The sequence below is a fragment of the Oryzias melastigma genome, linkage group LG13 (genome assembly GCF_002922805.2).
Source record: "Oryzias melastigma strain HK-1 linkage group LG13, ASM292280v2, whole genome shotgun sequence".
Lineage (NCBI taxonomy): Eukaryota > Metazoa > Chordata > Actinopteri > Beloniformes > Adrianichthyidae > Oryzias > Oryzias melastigma.
In genome coordinates, this window is record NC_050524.1 from 16,226,934 (window position 1) to 16,251,089 (window position 24,156).

The 24,156-nt window shown below is 40.1% G+C and overlaps 1 protein-coding gene across 2 annotated transcripts in view; it reads right to left on the reverse strand.

Annotated features, from left to right (window-relative positions):
• Nucleotides 1–24,156, reverse strand: part of LOC112149376 (Down syndrome cell adhesion molecule-like protein 1 homolog) — a 106,433-nt gene that overhangs the window by 29,222 nt on the left and 53,055 nt on the right. For both annotated transcript variants that reach the window (XM_036214795.1, XM_024277031.2), the window contains exons 4-9: nucleotides 11,033–11,179; nucleotides 10,663–10,941; nucleotides 9,489–9,764; nucleotides 8,803–9,102; nucleotides 6,267–6,409; nucleotides 4,091–4,220 (exon numbers count right to left, since the gene is read on the reverse strand). In XM_036214795.1, coding sequence (XP_036070688.1) covers nucleotides 4,091–4,220; nucleotides 6,267–6,409; nucleotides 8,803–9,102; nucleotides 9,489–9,764; nucleotides 10,663–10,941; nucleotides 11,033–11,179 — 1,275 coding nt within the window. The remainder of the gene's footprint in view (nucleotides 1–4,090; nucleotides 4,221–6,266; nucleotides 6,410–8,802; nucleotides 9,103–9,488; nucleotides 9,765–10,662; nucleotides 10,942–11,032; nucleotides 11,180–24,156) is intronic.

Below are 24,156 nucleotides of genomic sequence, written 5' to 3' on the forward strand. Positions count from 1 at the left end.
AAAAAAAAAAAAATCCTCATTGGGCTTCAAGCTAGTAATTGTACAGAAACAGAAGGTTGGTCATAAAATATAAACAATAGCTAATTGCTAAACTAAACATACTAAGTAAAACTGGTTATCCCTGCCCTTAGACCCTCCTTCTTGGAAAGGCAAAACTCCTGAAAAACCTGATTCTAGGAAAGAAGGAGAAACCTTAGGGATGCCCACATGAAGGAGAGATCCTCTCTCTGGACAGACAGGGGATTTACAAGGACTATTAGAGGAATTAGCTTATCTAACTCTACAACCACATTTTTTAATTGAGTTCAGCCAGATAGGACTGGGGGACAGATGGGGGTGAGGTCCACAGCCAAGACGAGCCAGAGGCGCAGTCCACTACCAAGCACAGACGATCCACCTGGAAGTACTCCCACTTAGAAACCACTATTTTTTTAACTTGATGATATAGTAAAATTTAAGTCAGAAAGCATGTGTTTAAAGAAAAGGAAGACAGACAAAAGCAAAAAGATTGACTCAGAAGAATCTCTTGAATATTTGTAAAAGAAGATCATTATAAAACTCAGTTTAAACCATCAGTTTACCTGGAAACCAGACAGATGAATTTGGGTTTGACCATTTTGGAACTAAAAAACTGTACCTCAAGTTTTCTATCAGGGCCTTGATTCCTAGAGCTCAAAATATCTCTGCAGTGTGGCCTACTAGCCCACTACCCACTCTGCGGCCACCTGTGCCCCTTACCAACCCACCCACTTCACTCCAACCCACCCTGCCCTGCTGAAGCCAACCCATAATAGCTGCTCTAATTAGAGCCCCATCCACAGGGGGAAGAAGAACGTTGCCATGGCTACCAACTGAGGTGATGTTGGTGGTTGGAGAGGGGGATAAGCAAAGGCTGCTGTACAGTGTTGGGTGGGGTGTGTGTTTGGGATGCGTGTGGGAGGGTGTCACATTTGAGACATCTCGAGGTTTCAATCTCAACCTGGTTATAATTAGTCTAATTAAATCTCAGTCAAAACAAGAAAACATCCATACACCTACACCCTCAAAACAAGAGATGTTTGCATTTGCAAACATGCATGTGCAAACTCCAAAGTCCTGCGCATGCATGCACAGAGAAAGGCTGTATAAAGGCCACTGAGGAGCACAAGATTCACACATTGTGTTGATGTCTGACAGAAACACACCCAACCCACACTCTGACTTGACAACTTCTGCAGCAGCTGAGAATAGTGTGCAAAACTATTATATGCAAAATATATACTCAAGCACACACTTGTCATTCACAGAGATCTGCTGGAGCATGACATATGAACCCACAACACAAGTCTTAAACAGTAACACTCCTGTTCTATGTAATTACTGACTGGCTGAGGCCACTCCGCCCCTTAATCAGAGGTTATTAGAGGCAATGCAAAGAGCTTTGTTCAATATATCACTCACACTAAATCCTGCTTCTCACTATTGTTAATGAACACGTTAACATCGTAGGAAATACTTGATTCTAAAATTACATTTACCTTTAGCACATTCTGGGATTATTTTGTATTAAATGGCAGGTCTAAAAACTACAGCTGACATTAAAAAACAAAAAAATTGCTCTCCATAATGGAAAAGAGCAAGGTAATTGCCAGACCTAAAATTGGCCCAAGATGGGACTGATTCAAGTAAAAGCATTCAAGAAAGGACAGCAGCACTGAGTGCAATAAAAGCGACTCACTTATGTGAAAGAAGGTGGAAATTTGGCTTACAAAGTCTCTCTATTTCACAATTAATAAAGTAAATACTCTATAAGCTTTGTTTATTAGTGAAGGACTCCATCCACTAATGCTTTGATTATGCTCTGAAGAATCAAAATCATCACTGACAGAGTTGAAGTGAACACAGTCCTTTAGAAAAAAAAATAAGACCTTTTACTTCTCACAAATACATCCAACAAGTGAGCAAATAACCTTTAAAAGTCAACTTAAGTTGACTTTTGAGATTTGGGCCCGGCTGGAATTCTATGACATAGAGTCTTTCATATATCGGAATAGAGCTTAGAAAGAAAAATCCAGGAGCAAGATTAGCAAAGTTTGCTCTATGTTGAGATTTTGTACCAAGCCTCTTCTAAACGTAGGTACATGTGTTAGTATCAGGTAGTGACAGTCCAGTGTGAACAGCGTTTGTTAAACTGTGTTCAAGAACCCACAATCAGTCCAACAAGATATGTCTACAAACATTATTAATATAAATACAATTTAGCCTGGAATACAAAAGGGGTTTACACAAATATACCTCATGTCTTAGAAGATTCATAACCCCTTGTTGTAATAGTAGAATCTATCCAACAAATTCATCCAAAACCATCTATTTATTTCCAAATTCCATTTAAAACTCACTATTTGTATCAAATAGTCATTATACAAGAGTAACGCATGCTTTTAAGTCACATATTTAGATTTTTCATAAAATATACTAAATTAATTACCATAGAAAATATAATTATTTAAAAAATAATATTAATACCAGAGAGACACTGTGTTATACACTGGATAGATAATGATTCCAAAACATCTACAAAGATTTCCTGTGCCTTTAAATGTCAGTCTGGATCAAAAGGCTGCATAATCATGATGAAGACTTTGGAAGTCCCAATTGTCTAGAAGACAATCACTGACACCGCACAAGGAGGGTAAGAAACAAAAGGTCATCGCTAATAAAGTGGCTGTCCACAAAATGCTGCATTGATTCACATTAAAAGCAATTGAATGGAGGAAAAAAATGGGGGAAGAAGTGCTCAAGCAGTAGAGAATGTCACAGCCTTGGGAAGCTTTTGGAAAAACACTTACTCAAAATTTGGGGGAAAAGTGAATAGAAGTGTAGAGTCAAGTTGAAAAACCATCATGCACACTAGTATCTTGAGCATAAGCGATTATCATCATTTATCATGCCATGTTGCTGTGTCAAGCCACTCCTGGCCCACAAAACAAGGTGTAGACCAAGGTCAAACTTAACTGGAGTCTTCTATGTGTGACATCTAGAGTAAAGCGTCCCCAGTCAGGGATGGGTTGTGGATCCATGTCATTCGTTAGTGTAGGTCTACAGCAGGGGTGTCCAAAGTCAGTCCTCGAGGGCCGGTGCCCTACAAGTTTTCCAATCAACCTACCATTGAAGCTCCTTTTTGACCAAACACACCTGATCCAGGTAATCAGCAGCAGATAAGGCAGGATTTCTTGAAAACCAGCAGAAGGCTGGCCCTTGAGGACTGACTTTGGACACCCCGGTCTACAGTCTTTTATCAGGTCTAAGATTAGCTCAGGAAGTCTCAATGCTTGAATCTGCTGATCAGTTTTAATGAGCTGCTAATTTTATTTTTCAACAGAATATGCCACAGCTTACCCAGACTTCAAAAAGTACTGATTCCTTGGTAAAGATCCAAGTCAGTCTATGGTAGCCCCAATTCAGTTAGCCTAAACACTTTAGTGAATCTATAAATAGTTTTTTATATCAAAATTACTCAAAAGAGCTAAAGGCCTTTCTCAGTAGAGGGATTGCATCCATGACATGGTGGTTCTACAGCAGTAATTCATTCAAAGGGGGAACAAAGAGAGTGTTTTATGTGTTTATGCTTTACAGTGGTCCTAATTTCTACATTAGAAATCTTTCTTCTTTGGTCCTAATTAACTGAGTTTAGGAAGAATTGAGAGTAATTGCAGCGAGATGCCCCTGTTTGTGGTCAGACTGGAACAAACAATTGTCCTAATGAAACTGATTAGCCTTGTGGTGAACATGTTGAAAAGGCTTTGAAATGAAAATTCTCAAGTATAAAAGGCCAACCACCTTTTGCAGAACAATTGGTTGAGAAACAAGTGTTTGTGGAACAAAAGACACCAATATAAACTTTTGTGAAGCAGATCCACATGTTGATAGAGCAAAACTATTGGGTTAGAAGGAAAATGTTACCCTCCACGCATTACAGAGGGTTACATATAAAAAAATAAAGCTACTTTGGTGCAAATGTTAGAACCTATACTTGAAACGATGCTGGTTTAAGAGACATTCAAGTGTGGAAAAAACATGTTTAACATTTATGAGTTTATGTATAACTGACCTTTGACGGTGACATAGACAGTCTGCGTGATGAATAGCTGCGGTTGAATCAGCACGCTGCACACATAAGCCCCCTCGTCCATGCCTTTCTGAACATCGCTGAGCTTCAGAGTCCCATTCTCAAACACCACCTGAACACATGAATGCAGAGGTTACACGTGGCTCCTAATGTTTTTGCTGACATAACATTAGGGTCTTTTTATATACAAGTAAACAAATAAGATCTAACTCAGCTGAGGATCATTCCCTATTTTTTTTATATTTTTTTGCAGTGTTTCTTCCTGTTAACCAGGCTCAAGTTTGATCATCTACTGCTGTTTCAGTTTAGTTCAAAATCCTTATGTGCATTTAAAGGTGTATTCAGACTGGAAGATCATTTGGCCCAAACTGTGTCTGCTTAATTTGGTCTGGATCAAGTCCTAAATCTTCCGTTTCGTTTGTATTCAGACTGCCATCAAGTGGACTTTCCTGTTTCATAATAAAAAGCTTGTAAACAAAACCCCATGACTTAAGATCTCTTCCCTCATTGGGCAGGAATTACGACGGTGGGGCAAAGCAATGAGAGGCAGAAATTATGGAAGTCCTACGCTTTCCAATTCTTGTTGGGACAGTTTACTTATTCAAATGGTAGAGGCATGCTACATGGCGGTTACTGGCAAGACGATGGCTAAGAAGGTACATAGATAAGTGTTTATGACTGTCAGGGAAGACAATGAGAAGCATGTCATTCCTTTATTCATCTTCTAGACCCCGGAGCCTAACCTGGCCACTTGTGGACGAAGGCAGTTTATATGCTAGACGGGTCACCAGTCTGTCTTAGGGCCACAACTACACACCTTTACACACTCACAGTCAAACCTGGGGACAATTAGAGTAACCAACTGGACGGTGTGAGGAAGCCGGAGTCCCCCCAAAAAAGCCACGCATGCACAGGGAGAACAAGCAAACTCCACACAGAAAAGTCCCAGCCAGGACTTGAACTGGGGCCTTCTTGTTGTGAGGCAAGAGCGCTAACCACGGCACCACCATGCAACCCGAAGCAATATGTATTGTTAAAAAATCTTATAATGAGCTTGCATTCATCCGACCACATTTCAATGAGTCACTGTATCTCATTGTTGTGGTGTTATAGCACTGATTTTAAAATAATTCTGTTAAGGAACTACAAGGTAGCTTCTAGAATGACGTCACAGCAGAGCCACACACATATTGCCTAACGAGACACAGAAAAGAATGTAAGAAGCATTTTCAGCTGTGTTAAAATTAACCTTTTAAAGGGCCTAAAAAACTTTTTGAGCTTTAAAAGTGTATTAAAATGTTTATTCCTCACTATAAACAACTCCAAAGCTGTATTTTGATCCGTTCACACATTTCTTAGTATTCCTTTAAAAACCTGTGCCCTCAGCAGCATCCCCTCCCATACCCACAAAACAAACGCATTCTCACGGGCTGACATCATAAATTGAGATTAGCCCCTTTCAGGAACAATCTGCGCTGCCAGCACCACCACAAGGCTAACACAAACATTGCGCTAGCCTCATTGACATCAAGAAATCCGTCATTTGTCCACATCTCGTTGGTTGCTTCATTCTTACCCTGCTTACATCCTGTGACCACCGGCTATGGTGGCCATTTTAGTCCAGTTGTTCCACTCTGAGCATAAACCATAGTCAGACTGAAGAATCAAAGAGGGAACTGAAGCTCAGTCTGATTGGAAATGAACTGAGATTACCTCAAAAAATGGACCCAGAACAAGGTCTGCTTGTGGGTTTTCAGACTAAACATTTGTTCAAGATTATTGGGGGAAATTAACTCTGGTTCACTTTAAACAAACCAAATATGTCCAGTCTGAATCCATCTTAAAGTCCATAGTTTTCAGTGTCTCATTGGCAGGGCCTCTTTGTCCCATCTTTGTTATCCCTTCTTTCAAATTTTGCAATGTTTTTGTTTAATCATAAAATTAATCTTTTTAATTCGTTTTTACATTTACTAATTATATTCTTGGAAGTTATGTTATGTTGTTTCTTGTTGCCTTTGATGAGTCCTCCATCACAACCTGTATCAAAAACTGGTCAAACAAACACAGCTTAAAGAAAATGATCGTAAACAAAAGCAAACACAAACAAATTCATACATACATCATATTCTTGATATTTAGGCTGAAAAGAGGACCTCACCTGGCGATGGTTGTCAGGCAACAGGAGCCCATCTTTGTACCAGTTAATTGAGTAGTACGGATACCCAATTACACGGCAGTTTATAAAAGTGTTTCTCCCTGCAACTGCCGTGATGTTCTTCATAGGCCTAATCCTTGGTGGACCTGATTGAGTGAAAGAAAAAAGGGAGATAGATGGAAGGAAAGAGAGAAAGTGATCAGAGGAAGAATGAAAGAAGGAAAAAGAAGATCATTAGTTAATGGTGTCACAAGCAAGTCATGGAATTTTAGGAATAAGAAAGGCGGTTGGCAGGGAGGGGAGTTGGGGAGCGGGTAGACAGAAGTGGAAAAAAAAGCATGAAAGTGTAAAAAGAAATACATGTCAGAATAGCTTTTCTTAAAGATAATGTGGAGTTTATATTTAGTATACATTTAGTGAAAAAAGTAGCCTTATTTGATGGTTTACTTTGTAGCTTAATTCAGCTGAATGAAAAGAAGAACCCTGAACAACTAGGGCTTGTAATTCTCAGACTGGAATTATTAATGACAATGTAAATGACTGCGTAACAAGTCTGCAAAAAGTGAAAATGAGTTGACCTTGTTCTGTACTTCATTAAGAAGGAATCCTTTTTTTTTTAAAGTACGCGAGGAAAATGAGACCAGAAATAAAAGGCTGTTAAACTGCTTCACTGTGTGCTGGCATGCCTCTGCTTTAAGGTCTTGTACATTGATTATTTGGTCTGAAATGCTCTAAATGCATTCTTCCCTCTGCTACAGCATGTGTATATATCATTGACTATTGACTGTCTGACTGTGACTTCCATTGCAGAAAAGCTGTATAGCCAGGTTTTGTGTAAGTTTGTAGATAAAAGAGTCACAAGAACAGCAGAGTGCCAATAAACCTGGTGCAAATCTGTATGGCCTTACTTTAACACTGAAAAATAATTCAATTTTCCCTCTAATTAAAAACAAAATATAGCTTTGCTACTTCCAAAGTCATTCAATGGCCTTTTTCAAAACTGTGATGACTGAAAGTTTTGGATAGTAGACCCTAAAAGGGTATTAGAAGACAGGCGTGTTTCCTCTTCTCTGACCTTCTCACCATTGTTCATCTTGTATTTTTGTATTTTTGTTTCTTTCTTTAGCCCTCCTACCCCCACTCCTCCTGGTGTCTTTCTCTCTTCACTGTCTCTCAGCATGTGCTGCGCTTTGAAGTCACAGCTCTGACGAGTCAAAGATGTATTATTCAGTAGAGCCGTCCACCACACACACATGCATCAAATACGTGAGCGCAGACAGTGCAAACACACGTGTCGGACTATGACTGTCTGGCTCAGTGTACTTGCTGGTGGCCCTTCAGTGAATGAGATAAGTTGAATCTATCACATTTCAGTGTGTGGATATGCAAACTATCAGATTACCCTTTTTTTGGTGTATGGCTACGATGGTGTGTGTCCGTGTGGGAATGCGTTGGCAGTATTTGTGACAGTTTGTGTTGCATGTCGGGCTGAAACTCTCTGGCAATGGTGCTCATTCTCACTCCAATGATCATTCTGGCATGTCTGCTTCGAGCAGACTCACATGTCACAACTACACATCTTACCAAACGACAAAGTAAGGAGAAAGAGAAAACTAGATGGAGGAATGGAGATGGTGATGCAGCCCTGTCCGCCAGTGTCACTCTTCATCTTTGTCATTTAGACGACAGTGACATCACCAGCTCTGTCACCAGAGTTTACCATCAGTCCCTTCACAGACACAGCCATCTCTCTAGCTTCCATATTTCTGTCCAACGCACGTTTCTTTGGACATGTTGAAGTAGCTTCTCTGTTTCTTACTAAGTTAGGGTTTTGAACATGTTTCTGCAGCACAGGTTTCAACTTGAATTTGTTTTATTTGTGTGGTATTAAATGTGAGACACCTCTTTAGATCTTGAAAATCCATAATTATGTAGATGCATGACATATAGATGTAAAAATATCCATCCATCCATCCATCTTCTTGACCGCTTCTTCCCTTTCGGGGTCGCGGGGGTGCCGGAGCCTATCCCGGCTACTGAAGGGCGAAGGCGGGGTACACCCTGGACAGGTCGCCAGTCCGTCGCAGGGCCCCAATCACACACACATTCACTCTCACATCCACACCTAGGGGCAATTCAGAGTCACCAATTAACCTATGAAGCATGTTTTTGGACGGTGGGAGGAAGCCGGAGTCCCCGGTGAAAACCCACGCATGCACGGGGAGAACATGCAAACTCCACACAGAAAGGTCCCAGCCGGGATTCGAACCGGGGCCTTCTCGCTGTGAGGCAAGAGCGCTAACCACTTGCGCCACCGTGCAGCCCATGTAAAAATATACAGACTAAAAATAAATAATGAATACTGTATGATACGTATAAATATAGGGAAACTATATGAACACAGATGAGAAAACAAATGGTCTAGTCAGAAACAAAGGTGAAGACAGGAGAATGTAGCAGAGGGTACTGGTCGGGGTGGGGAAAGGGGTCAGGCTATAAGAAGCCTGTGTATGACTGATATTGAAAAGTAGACAGGCACCTCTTACGTTTATGCGCGCTTGGTACTCGGCACTACCAGCCGAGTTTCGTGCGGCGCACCGATACACTCCTCCATCTCGAATTTGAGGGCTGCTGACATTGACGTGGCTCACAGTGCTGCCATCAGAAAGCGTGTACTGGCTGGTCCGGACACGGGACAGGTCCCGAGCTACGGGTTCGTCGTCCAGGGTCCACGTGATGGTCGGTGGAGGTGCTCCTTTGGCAGCGCACATCAAGGAAAACGGCTCGCCTGGGACCACTACACGTTCACTGAACGAGGCAACAATGCGGGGAGTGCCATCTGACAAATAATCACAAGCCAAAAGACGGAGATATGAGCAAACAAGTGGACATTATTTTCCATTCTGTACTTTGGATTGTCATTTTTGTCAACTTTGTAAGACATTTCATGAGCTGAGCTTTACTAGCTAACAAATCCATTCCTTTAGTTTTGCTGAACAAATATATGAAACATAAGTTATTTGCTTTTAAAATTAACCTCTTTATTAAATATATGAGCAAATATCCACAGTTTCACATAAAAAACATGACTGTTGCACTCCTAACAGGTAAACATATGTGCAGTAAAACCCGGTGTTTGTTTCATTAGGCATAAAAAAATAAAGTCAATAGATCTGATACACATTCATAAAGAAACACCAAAACAAAAAAATTCTTAACTCTCACCTTCTAGCAGTATGATAGAGAAGTCCTGGGCGGTCTGGCCTTTTCGTGTGGCAAAGCACTGGTAAGCTCCAGAGTGTCTCTTTTGTGCAGCGGAAATAAACAGTGTCTCATTGTGAGCCCCTTGGATGGAAAAGTGCTGATCGGGCAGGACAGACTCTGTGTTTCGGTACCAAGAGACAGTAAAGTGGGGGGAACCTTGAACAGCACAGGAGAGGATGACTGTACTGCTGATCCCTGTCTTCAGATTCTTAGGAGACAAGGTCACTCTGAGTGGTTCTGAAGTTAAAACAAGAAGGTGAAAACTATTACACAACAGAAGATGCTAATATAGACAAATCAAGTTAAAAAGTCAAATCTACAGGAGGTGGTATATTTCAGCATTGTCACATGGTGGATTCTGCATTTTTTTTGCTGAGATACAGGCACTTGGTTAGGCACCAAGAATCATACTCCAGTGTGTGAATTTCTTGTGTGTGACAATTCCTCTGACATTATGATTGAATGTGTGTGCTAAGCAGCAAGGAAAAACCGAGACAGAAAGGAGAGAAAATGTCAGCGAGCAATAAAGCAGCTGGTGTTAAATGCTGGAGGCTGCTGAATGTGTTTGAGCAAGTGTGTGTGACAGTGCATGTGCCGGAGTAGGGCTTCCTTCATGGACAGCGAGTTCATGTACAGCATAAATGGGTTCAAACATGTGTGTTCCGCCGTACATGCTCTGTCACAGGAGATTTGGGGGTTGCGCAGTGATGTGCCCTCTAGCCAGTCTGCCCAGGGTACACTAACTGTTGACTTCCTCCAAACCAACTCCAAATTCCACATCCTCTTCACATGACTCCAACCCCCATTCTCTTTACAAGTGGGCCATCATTTCCATGTGTTTCACTACTTCTTATCAATTTAATGAACACAATGAATGGTTTGTATCTTCTGTAAAGGGCATAACACAACTTCAGTTGTTCTTTTCTGTACCCATAACAGAGTCTTCTTAAGATTTAAGAACTTGGGAGGGTTGTAGAAGTCTTTATTTTTTAGATATCAAGCTCAAATTTGTCCCAGACAAGATACAGAAAACAAAACTTTACATTTATTTTGTACCTTTATGTGATTTTTTTCTTAAAAGTCAGAAAAAGCAAACAGTGGACTTCATGTAAATGTATCCCACATAACAACTCACCAATAACATTGAGGTGACCTGCCACCTCCTTAGAGCCAAAGCTGTTGGTAACCTCACAGATGTAATTGCCACTGTCCTCAAGTCTCAAGTCAGAGATGGTGAGGCCAGTGATGCGGCGTGTCCAGCGGGAGTCTGCTGGTAATGGTCGACCATCTTTTAACCATCGGATGGTAGGGTTCGGATATCCAGAGGCGATGCAGGGTAGCTCCACGTTGTGCCCGATCTGCACCTCACCAGACTGGAAACTGTCCAACACGGACGGGGTGGACTCCGTAGGGTCTTAAAAAAGATACATAGACAGGTGTTTTGATCTACGGCATATCTTTTAGAAATTGCCATACATTCATTTTAATGAAAAACATATTCATACCCATAACAGAAAGTCTGGCTCCATTGCTTTGGCGAGTCTCTCCACTGTACTTGTGCTTTGTGATGCAGCGGTATGTGGAAAGAGCATCTTCCTTTTGCACTTCTGAGATATACAAAGCGCCATATAAAGTCAGGAAGAAACGATTACCTATGAAAGAAGGAAAGAGACAAAGTTGAAGGGTCAGAATCACATCATGTAGGAAATGTACAAGTTTGACAGATGCATTCATGGAATGACAGAAAATACTAGAACCTTCATGATTTATCACTTCTGACCATGTAAAAGATTTGAAGTGTCTTTTTTTTTCTTTAAATTGGTTTCCTAATTTTTCTTTGTATTAGCTACAAATATACAATCTCCACCCAGTTTTGATGATCCTTCCCAGTTCCTCTTATCCTCATGACCTAGCAGCATATCTTTTCTGGGTTGTCCTGCATAATGTGATTGTATAAACCAGGTTGGTAATGACAGACATTTATTGTTCATTTCAGCCCTTTTGATTTTGCTCTGTTTTAATGACAGTTCTTTCTTTGAATAGCTCCATTCCTGGATTTATACCATCCCTGCTCCAACCTTCCTAACTCGTCTGTCCACCAATCTGCCAGAGCAACGCATTCTGAGTCCCAACTCCTCATATATGGACGTCTGGTTCATGCCCCATCCGTGTCACTTTTTGACATTTCATGTGTCCCCAATCAGTTTTTTTTTGACATGCTGGCTGTTTCCATTAAATCACGGGTCCTCACGCGGAACCGGTACGGGGATAGGGTTAGGCCATAGGTACTGGCTCGTGTCCCAGTCCATGTCCCAAAGGTTGGGGACCCCTGATTAGCATATGCATTTTTTTCTTGTCTATGGGCCAATATCAATCGGCCCTCTGGCTGTTACTGGTTCGCAGCCTGAGGGTTGGGGACCCCTGATTTCATGGGAACACCCAGCATGTCAAAAAATGACAAGTTGGGGACACCCCAAACTTTAAGAAGTGACACAAAGGGGTCCGGACCATACATCCATATATGACGAGTTGGGAATGCGTTGGCCAGAGAAATTTGACTCTTTAGATCACCTCATTCTAAAATGATAAAATTGCATTTCAACAAACCTTTACACACTGTTTCTCATCGTTAGATGTTGGCTCCAATTGCTTAGGATTTTTAAAAATACCCCACCAAGGAACTGAAAAGAAAACATGGGAGCTCCAAATAGATTGTTATAGGAAGATCTGACCCATCCATCTTTTCAATTTTGCTCAATAAAGAAAGAGAGATGAGATGAAAAAGGCTGAATGAGGAAAAATGGGATCTTTGTAAGTATCAATAATTCATGTGTGCGTCTGTGATGGCAGATTGCCTTCTTTTTTCACCTTGACTGCTTGGTTTGTCTCTGGTTTATCTAAAAGTCAATGGGGAGTGTACGGTTTGTGTACACGTGTAAAACAGAAAGAAGGGGATAAGAGTCATGTTTTTCTGTGAGTGTGTTTTGTTTTTTTTTCACTTCTCTGGTTCATTTTACAAACTATGACCCCAAAAGGGTTGTTTTCAGAATGTGAGCGCAAATTGTTAATGCCACCTCAGTGTGTGCGCGCATCTGTACATGTCTGCTGTTGTTTGCTACTACAAACTTTCAGCTGATACAAAGAGCTGAAACACCAAAACTCCAAAGAGAAGACGCATGCTACATATATTATAGAAACTGTTGCACACAAAGCTCCAAGCAATAGGTCAGGACCTAGTCACAGCACAGGAGTTTTATTCTGGCACACTTTAGGTGCAGCCTGTTTGAGGTGTTCAACGGAAAAGAAAGGCTTTTGTACTGAACACATCACAACAAAAGCTACTGTTCAGACTGGCTTTCAATCTGTACTTGGATTCTAACTTCTCATCGAGGTATATTCTCAGCTTTTTGAGGTGCGTTTTTATTGAAGCTGCCGAAAAGAGTGACAAAGTGTGTTATGAACCTGTTATGTGTGGAAAAAATATTAGAAAGGAAAACAGGGTGACTGTCATAGTGTGAACAGCAGTCACTGCATGTAAGGTCTGTACAGTTTTTTCTAGGACACATAATAACATCATGCTTTTAGCAAAATATGCATGTTTAATCCATCCATCCATCCATCCAACCATCCATTTTCTTAACCCACTGAGTTTAAGAAAGTCTGACTGGGTTGCTGAAGTTTGTTCCAGTCACTGTTGGATGAAGGCAGAGTACACCCTGCACAGGCCGTCAGTCTATCGCAGGGCAACGTACTCACACACATACACCTAAGGGCAACTTAGTATCACGAATCAACCTATGACGCATGTTTTTGGGCAGTGGGAGGAAGCCGGAATGCCCAGACAAACCTCACATATGCTCAGGGAGAACATGCAAACTCCACGTTTAAGAATCACTGTCATATTCATTGTTTTTTTCGTCCTTTTATTAAGTTTGACTGTTCAATTTTCTTCAAATTTCATCTCCCCCCCCCCCAGATTTGTCTTCAACTCCTTACAGTTCAGTTGTATATGTTCAAGGGTAGGGGCAATAATGTGTCACATATGTTAATACATTGACAGTGATTTGAGATGGTTTTAAGCAATTCAAGTATTTCTGATTATTTCAGTTTACAGAAGGATTTTTTAATACTTATTTTACACCTTGAAAAAATGCATTAACACTATGGCCAGGAACAAGTAATTGCACCCAATCTGTCTTGACCTGTCAGAATTTAATGAATGCTTGAAAGAAATTCACAACTAGTCTTAAAAGTAAAATGCATATAGATTTCAATTTCTTTTTTGGAAATTTTTTTATCAGATACTTAAAGTGGAAGGGTTTTCTGTCAGCACGATTTGGGCCGATGTCATGTTTTCACTGTGACAGCAGAAAACACACAACCATCATAGTTAAAGGTCAACTTTATAAGGAGAGCCACAGGTTTGATTCCTGAGATGATGAAGCTGACAAAACAACAGTAAGCTTTGTCTGCAACCTCAAAACAGAATAATCTGGTGTCTTTCTGTTCTGATCTACAGAGCCTACACAAAGCTACTCAAACAGTGATTGATATTTTTATTGTTATTTGTATCTTTTCTTTTTTAAACTGAGGTTGCATGAGGACACAAACTTTGGTACAGCTCATCAGCAGGCTAAAAACCATCAGTCGCTCTTATGCCTGCCTAATAAAACAACACACTTATTGGAATGATTGCAGTATGTGAATCCAACTCCATAATTATATTTCTTAATATAGAGAAATATATAAGTGTCACCCGGTGTATTTGCAGGCATAAAGTTTACGCACGTGTTTTCATCTGAGTCAGACTGTTGTGTTGAGTGCCAGGCAACGTAATCTGTAATTTCAAAGCCTGCCCTTTTGTTCCAACCTGGGTATTACCCCTTACAGGATAATATGCACTTGGTGAGTGGAGCCCTGTGAAACAAACTGCTACACTCTGTCACAACATGTCGTGAGTAAAAAGACAAACCAGAAGGAGGTGGTGTATTAGGAGTAAGGCATACACAGACGGTTAGGAATGTGGATAAAGAATTTGAGCAAAATGCAATACTAAAACAAAGCTAATGCAAAAAAATAGTAGTTTTAAAGATAAATCAGATAATTATTCTTTTTTATCTATATTTTGTCTGATTCTTTATTGCTGAACTATTTTACAACTATCTCAAAACATATAGTGTGGACAAAATGGTAAATGGCGCATACCTGTATAAAGTTTTTCTACCTTCTTTGAAGGCCCAAAGCGCTTTCCAGTCACAGTCCCATTAACCTATTCACACCCACATTTATACACTGATGGAAAAATGTATTCATTCTATAGTGGGGGAAAGTGCACTGCCAAGAGAGTTTAAAAAGTTTGAGTATTTTTAGATTATTTCTGGAACAATATAATCTTTTAGTGTTCACAATGTAATTTTTCATGTGTTTTTTCCAAAGTTAAATTAACTTCTAAATGTAAATAAGTAAATAATATTTATTTACATAGCAATTTTCACAGACAGTAGTCACAAAGTCATTTACTAAAGGAAAGAAACGCATAACATAGAGCACAGATAAAAATACTCAACATTATAATACAGTCAGTGCCCATTAAAGAGGACTGGAAAGCTTCATTATAAGAAGAACTTTTGCACATTTTGCAAAAAAAAAAAAAGTTTTATCTTCAGTGTTTTGTAATAGATTATTATGTTTATGTTATGTATTTTCACATCAACTCATTAAATGTTTTTTAAAATAACTTATATACAGTTTTAACCAGAGAATAATACACACATCACACACACACACATATATATATATATATATATATATATATATATATATATATATATATATGTGGAGCCCCTGAAGGGACATTAAATAAATAAATAAAAACAATAATTAAAATTAAATATATATATATATATATATTGGATACTAACTAGTGCACACCAGATAGTAACTGTTAAAAAAACATTTTTTCTAAAAAGTGAAGTAAAAAAAAAAAATCTGGCAACAAATTGGTGCTCACCAGATAGTAACGGGTGTGAAACTTAATAAGCAGATTTTTTTTTTACTTCAATTTTTAGAAAATATTGCATTATTTTTTTCAAGCTTATTTATTCACTTTTTTTACTTCAATGTCCCTTCATCTTGAACTTAACAAAGAAACAATAAAGAAATAGGTTGGTCTAATACATTGAGAAGGTATTTTATTGGTTCAAATGGATTTATGAGTGTAGTTGTTTATACTAAAATCTGATCTTCTCTTGTTTCTTTATTATTGTGACCTGAGCTTTCAGCCGTTGTTGCCCTTTCCCTGCTCTTCCACTGCTGATATTTAATTTCTAGCCCCTGCCTGCCCTCCTGCTGATAAAGGGAAGCAGTAGTGTAGAGGAAGTGTTTGGCCCTACCCGGAGCAGAACAGCAGATGGAGATTGATGGAGGGAGAGATGGGGAGATAAAGAGAAACATGCCGTTGGGAGCGACAGAGGAGGGAGTGAGAGTGATGAGGGGCCTACAGGCCTGAGAGCCATACATGGGTAAAAACAATTCTGCGTCTTTCTCCATCTCTCTCCTTGCAAGCCTCTCCTCATGGGAGAGAAGATCAATTCTCGTCTAGTCTGCCTACGCCTCCAGGAGTTTGTTGTTGTTGCCGTTGAATGTATTTTAGTTTGTGTTTTTTTTCTGTATTTCTTCCTTTTTGTCGTAGGCAGGATGAAAATCCTGAAGTCTATCCCACGCTCCCGGGTGAGCAATCCAGTCACTTCCCCCTTATTTTCCAACCTTTTTGTCCCCTTCTCCAGTTCTTAATTTCTGTATGCAGCCTATCTGTTATAAACCTCTGTCCCTCTGCCCTCTACCCCTTCCTGTCCTCACTTAGTCTGTGCTACTCTCCCCATCTTTCAGGGGGGTCTATAAGTAATGGAATCAGTTCAGCTGATCAGCCTGAGGCAGGAAGTCAAGCCAAGTGCACAAGCTCTGCTGGATCTTCATGTGAGTGGATGTGCATATATGCCGGAAATCCACAGACACGTACATGCAAATAACGAGACAGGGAGACAGAAAAGGAAGGAGAAACATAATGAAAAAAGGATTAGGGGGCCCTGGAGCATCACTTGTCTTCCACAAAGTTCCCCCAGAGAGACGACACCCCTCTTCCAAGAGGAAGGGGAGAGGGAGTGGAGGAATAAAACTGCATAGCAAAGGTGCAGCTAAAAATGTCTGGGACATAAATGGCTCCTATTTTGATTAAATTAATGTCAAATCAATTAAATAGGAGGGAACGAGGGGTAAAAAAATTGAAGTTTACTGCAGAAGCAATGCAATAAGTAAAAAACACTAAATAAATCAGTCAGAAGAGAAATTAATTTGAGAAAAAATACATCTACTTATTCATCTAGAAAAAAAAAAAGATATAAAGAAAATGTCAAAACAGAAAAGAAACTAAGCAAAAGCGACAAAAAAAATGTCTCTGAGAGAAACAGCAGGAAAGGAAATGGCGTAAGTAAGAGGGTTTGTTCTTGGTGCTGCCATGCAAATGAAAGCGGCGCTGCAGCAATGCTAACTAACAGCAATTCACACTGTTGGACTCATCACTTATTAATGCTCCATGGCTCTTCCCTCCCTCCAATCTCTTTCTCTTTACCCATTCCCCTCTCCTCTGCTCTCGCCAGGATTTCTCTTTTTTGTTCGCTCTCTTGCTCGCTGTTGCTAGGGCCCGGGCACTCACGTGACAGCAGCTGGGTAGGGGGCGCTGCGGTGGCACACTGCAACACGAGCAAGTGCGTGTTTCATGTGGCTTTGCACACGTGTGTTTGTGGGACTGGTTAGCCTTCATGGGTGGTTGAAAAAATATGATAAACGAAGGCGAAGACATTCAGAGGGGAAGAACCGCTGAAGGGATCTGTACTCGATTCAGAAGTCTGGGCTATGGGCCACAGAGACACTCCCAGGATTATTTAGTGCATCGTGTCACTTCATTCTTAACTCTACGCTCATTACAAAAAACATTAGGGTTCGTTTTTCAAGGTTTAATGCTAGACGCAACATGGGCTGAGTGTGACACTGACCAATAAATGCAGGCATAGACTTCTTACAAAGAATGTACCCAGAAAAAAAGAAAAAGAAAAACACACTCACGCACAGCCTCACAATCTGTCTCACAAGCTACACATTCTTACTCCCACTGTCTCACAATCCACTCTTTCAGAGTGCTCTCAGCAAACCAGGAGGATGTGTGTGCATTTTTTTTTCTGAGCATCCTCACTACAGGAAGCCACAAAAAATGTGCAGACAGTGGTGCACATCTACATATTTATTCTCCTAATTCTGGTTTAACTTTTCAAATCTGTCTCGTCTCTTTTGCACTTTTTCAGAACTTTCCCTTCAGTGCATTCCAATTCACTAAGATGCTAAGTTTATTCAATACCGTCTCTTAAACACCATCGAGCATAAGCCTTTCTTCTGCAGTGATAATGAAAGAATGCTCGCATTGCATTTAACTCTGGCTTAAAGAAAGCTCACAATACAATAAAAGACAGGTAGATACTTGTGCATCAATTTACTAAAGTTTTTACTGTTTTTAGATAAAAAATAAATATATAAATAAATAAACTAAACAGACTGCAAACAGTGGAGCTGCTGCAAAAATCTACATTTTAGATATTAAATAGAAGTAACTCTGTATTTGCAAACCCAGTAAAGGATATATATATATTTTTTATTCTGATGTTGGCTGCCTTTATTTCTCAAATGACCTTGAATGAGGTAATTTAGTTTTGGAGGGTAAACGTACATTAGAGCTATTGCAGCACATGTGTGAAAAACTTGCTCTGTAAAATTCTGAGAAAATCCTGTCACCACAATTCCACTAAGCTGTAAATCAGAACAAGAAATGTTTGGCGTGCGATGCTTCAAAGATAAAAGGTGTTTAATGACCTTTGAAGGATGGGTTTATTCCTAATGCTAATGTTACTTGGAGGAAAAACAGGAACACTTTTCTTTTTTTTTCATCCACGAAAACCTGTCTTTCTGACCATCTGCAGAAGCATATTTAGAACATTTGACAAACTGGTGCAAAACAGATTGTGCACTCCTGAGAAAATCTTCAAGGACAACGACTCCATGCGCAGCATACTTTCCACATGCTTTGAATACTAGGTGAAGTAGCACCATGGACAGCTCTGCTGCCGTAGCACCATGTAGGGGAAGAGGATTGTCCTAATTTTTCTGATCTCTGCAGATTAAGTGTTGGCCTTTTTTTCTGGCTATGCTAGCTATTTGTCAGTGTGATAAAATAGTAATGTGGCATGTGGCAAAACATCACAGCCAAGTCTGGCGCCCGCCAGTGTGAACCCCACCACACAGAACAAGGAAACTTTAAGAATAGTTAAATATTTTAAATACAGTAAGTGGTTTTCTGTTGTAATATTTTCTTTTTGACAACTCCTGATAGGTTTTAAGTGCCATTACATTTATGCACACTTAAGAACGCATTTTTGGCAATAAATATTAGTTTATTTGCAACGATTCTCTGTTAAAGAAAGTTGTTCATAGAAAACTTTAACCTCTTTTTAATAGAATTTTTACAATAAGCCCCCAAAAAAGATGAATCAATCTACATTTTATTGTGTTACACAAACAAGTCAGTAAAACATGGCTATGTCTGAATTCCCTCCCTACTCCCTAACTGCTAAAAAAATATATACAGTGTGACACTATCTGTGACCCGGATTTTAAAAGCAATTCGGACACAATGCTCCACAACATTTCACTGTCACAGATTTAACAAAGAAAAAAAACACAAGCATTTTACAAAGACTATTTAAGATACCATTGTGTTCTGATTATGAAAGCATAAATGGTTTATTTAAAAAAAAATGTTATTTTCACTGAAATCGTCAAATCGCAATGAATTGTGGTCTATATTTGCCAATCTAGTAACACTGTTTATTTGTATTTGTATTTTTTTTTGCAGAGACTTCTTGGATATTTCTAGGGTAATAGATTTTGGAATTTTTTGGAACAACGACAAAAGCAGTATAATGTATTGAGTAGGAAAAAGTATTCATTTGTAAAGGTGAAATGTTTTACCTGAAAAATTGAAGATTTTTCAACCAAGCATGGTTGAAGTGAATCAGTCCCTAATTCTTTCCTTCACAGCTTCTTCCTCCTTGATCTCTTTCTTTTTCATTCTTTCCCTTGGCCAATTTATTTTATAATTACCAAGGGCCTATTATGCCTGATTTTAAGGAGGCACTGGGAAGCCCTACTAAAAGCTATTTCATTTGAGCAGCTCATCCAGTCTCTGAGCTCCCACCTTTCTTCGTGATTATGAAAAACACACTTTTAGGCACTCCAGTCGACACAGTATATTTCCTAATCCCTTTCCTTCTATTTTAAATGCGTGAGTATTTCAAAAGCCAAATCACTGTGAGATGATAGTCAATAGTTTTAAGATTTGTTTTCCAGCTGATGTGTCCTTTTTGCTTTCAGAATTTCAGTTTAAATATATTCCAATAAACATTACTGGTCACTCTTACCAAGAATGCAGTTAGATTACTTTTGTTTCTTTTTACCTTCTGCAGATCCATGCAAATATATAGTATATTAAATATACTGAAGGCATATCTGTTCTAACTAACACTTCTAACACTAATTTTAGATCTAAACTCCCAACCTGTTCCTTAATGATGTTTAAAAAATGAAGGCCAAACAAAAAGGTTCCTAATTACATTAAGGTCTTCCATTCTGAAAGTGGAAAACGCAATTATATACATATAAATGTCAGTCTATTAGGCCCCGATGAAATAAGCAAACATTCTGAATTCACCTTTTCTCATCCCGGATCTCATTGACTGCATGTGTAAAGCATGCAAACAAGTGCATGCATTCAAGCAGGGCTTTTAAAGTCCACTTCAATAAAAGTCAAAGGCAAAGTCTCCTTGTTCCGCTCTATTCTGATGCATCCACTTGCAGGCAAATAGATATATTCAGGTCTTAATTTTCCTCATCTAAGCTGTAATCTGGCTAAAAACTGTTATTCTTGGAGTTACGTAGGGCTGTAAGTTAGTGGGAGAGTGTAAAGAAATGATAGATATCAGCGGAGGGTTACTTTCGCTCCAACAGTCCTGCCCATAATTTGGAGTCAAGTTTCTGATGAACTCCTGCATCTCTGCAAGAAATATGTCTTAAAAATCAACACAGGTTTTTTTATTTTTCCCCAAAAATGAATATTTATATTTAAAAGAAAACAATATATACCTATATACCTGGATTGCAACTTTAAGGTTATAAAGTTTAAATTCCAATAAAATGCTCTCATATCATACACATATCTGCAAAATCTTGATACACAACTATTAAGAAAAGAAATAGCACATATGTTACATTACTTTCCCTTTTCCTTTTCTGTGAGTATGGCTTGTTTCCATCATTAACAGAGGGGTACCGATCATTTTGTCCATTCCTGTGAATCCCCTGCATGCTTTCTCCCCCTACCTGCCATATTAACACACCCATTACAAGGGCAGATGAATGAAAATGAACAAAGCTGTGGCATGATTCCCCAAGTGTCAAATCAATACCGTTCCCCTCCCCTCGCCTCCTTCCAGCCTCCCAGCCCACCCTCTCTTCCTTCATCTTTTTTCCCAGCTGCTATCATTTTCCTATTCTCCTGTCCTCTGTTGGGTCTGAAGAACGAGCATGTGTTTGACAAAGGGGAATCTACACCGAGTGACAATGGGCTCTCTCCATATCTAAGCCCCACCACCACCGCACTGGCTTTTTCTTTCTAGTATGAAATGAACGATGTTTGCTCCTATTTCCTCTCTATTCACATTCAAAGCAGCTTGAAATAGTGAAGTGCTTCTGAGAACAAACCAGATATGGGAAGAATGACAAGGATCTCATATTGCTGCCACTTTCTCTGACTCAATCAGACAGAAACGTGCAGACTGGGAAGAGTTTATGTCAAATTATAAAAGCAGAATAATGCTGAGGACTTGTGCAATTTTTTTACAACACTTTTTGCCCCTCAATGAGTGAAGGACATGCAGTTATTGCAGGCAGAATAATTACAGATGAGAGATAGGTACACTGAATATCATTTTTTCAAGTGTTAGGGTTTTCAGCAGGAACTCTTGACCTTCTCGCCTCCTTCCTTTCATCGGTTCAACCTGTTTTCCAGGTTTTAGCGTAAAGCAGAGATCTGAGAATGGCTCTGCGGAGGACTAAGACTATTAAAAAGACATGCCTCACTGTCAAATGCCAGCTGCTGCCCTCACCAGCACCACAACCAGGTCTACTGACTTCTTTGTCTTTTTTTCTTCTGCCTTCTGCACCGCTCTGCACCTCCTTCCTTCCCTCCCCTGCTGCTGTCTCTTCACTTTTTCTCTGTTTATCAGTTGTTAGAAGGTGACACCCCACACACCAACGCACCCTCAACCTCTCTGAGGAGCTCATGCTTTGGAAAAAAGACTGAATGCAGCAAAAACAAACAAACAAAAGGAGATAAAATGAAACAGAATTGAATTTTTTGTATCCTCTGTTCATCAACTGCATCCTCTCCTCAGATCCCCCTCTCTGCGGTGTAGTGGTGAAGGCCACCATCACACATAAGCCACCTTAATTAGGATGGCAATGAATATGCAAGCGGCAAGATGGAGGTTGTGGCGTGCGTCTGCATGAGTGGAATTAATATAGAAAACTTAAGAAAAAAAACATATTTTGTACATCTTTCTATAAAAACTGCTTCTTTTGAGGTGTTAAAGCGCACAGTAAGCAGAAATACTCACTTGCAATTCCCTTCGGTCACTGACAGTGACTCCCAAAGAAAAGCAGATTTGAGAGCTGTCAACATGTGGTGCATTGTGTCTCTATTGTCTTTAATTATTTAGCCTCATAGATAATAGATACAGACATGCTCACCAGTCATGAGAAGGCTAACAGGACATACTCGGTGCATTATAAACACTGCAGACATAAAGTGAACTCTGCTGAAGCGTGACCTTATTTCTGCTGCGGAAAACACAAAAACAACAGTGCATGAATGCTCTAATTTTACACACGGGCCTGTTTTGTTTGATCATCATCCATTATGGAGGAGAAGTGGTAGAAAAGAGGAAAAGGACGAATCATAGATTCTCCGAAAGCAACACTTTTGACTTTCTCTCATGGTTTTGAACTATCAGATCAGCAGCAGTAGCAGCAGCGCACTGATTGTGTGTGGCTTTCTACACACATGTAGCTCCCCCCGGTATACTCGAGTAGAGGAGAGACGGAGAGCGTGTCGACAGATGTGCGATAAACTCTCACACAAATCAATAAAGCCTGACCCTTTGTAAAGCCATCTATTCTTTGGTGGGAGTACTGCGGTCCCACAGCATGTAAACAACACTACTGTGACTTATACTGAATCTCAGGAGCAGGAGGTCACCGGAGAGCAAGACCTAAATGCCTTTGACTGCACCTTGCATGGCAGGGCACATTTGAAAGGCCATAGAGGGAGGGGGAGCATGGAGAAGAAGCCAAGAAAGCCTTTCTAGATGTTCCTTCCCGAAGCCCTTCTGCATTACTGTGCCACCGTGATGACGCAGTCTCACCACTGTTGCTGGGCATCCTGGCGACAGAGACCCAAAAGAGGATGAGGAGGAGCTGGAGCACGAGAAAGAAATGAGGGGTAATGGAAGAGCTAAAGAGACAGATGTTGCAGATTGGAGGAAAGACTTGGTGACGTGCGAAAATCAGGTCTACTAGACATCGTGATGAAGCATGATGGAGCAGGAAAGCCTCAGCTAAACTCTTCAAATGTAAGGATGGTGAGGGTCAGCTGGGGTGTGGTGGTCTGGGGAGATCATTACAGCAGAGCGGCAGCTCCCTCTGCTTCCACCCCTGCGCGGCTGTCTCTCTGTCTCTTCTGCCTCAGTGCCCCCCTACACTCTGTCCCACTTTAGCCCAATGTCACTGCAGAGCAAGGGGGAGGGGGGCCGAAAGAGACTGAACCAAGGGAAAAGGCAGAAAGAAGAAAAAACAAAGAGGAACTCAGAGGAGGAGAAGAAGAAAACAGATCAGCCGAAGGAAGAAATGGATGGAATGAAAGAAAACATGGAGTTCAACAAATGCTTCAAGTGTCTTTTCGAGAACTCCGATTATCTATTTCCACCGCATTCATTATTTCTTAACAGGGAATTCTTGTTGTCCTCTTCTCAAACAAACATACCACCCTCAGCATATGCAGGTTTGGCAAGTGAAGCCAACAGTTCCAGTGCAAATAATGCACATGTTTAAGCAGGCACCAGCAAATGCATGTGCATAAGGTGCATAAAAATATCATTCTTTCTCAGGCCTGTTTCAAGGTCTTGTAAGCATGTTCTCCAAGTAGTGTGTGGTTCTTGCACAAAAAGCACACCAAACAGGACCACAATTCACAGGCACTTTAAGCAACTGGTTCAATAAACACCATGTTTCTTTGACTGATGAACTTTTGCTTTCTTTGACTCTCACATTGCTTAACGCAGATTGTTACAACCTTCTGAAGTCAAACTGCCACTGTACTTGTATTATCTGGAGTAATAAAATTCAGCTTTTTGTAACACCTCTTAGGCTACGGTCACATATCCCAAAATGGTAGCCACAGAGGTTTTAAGAA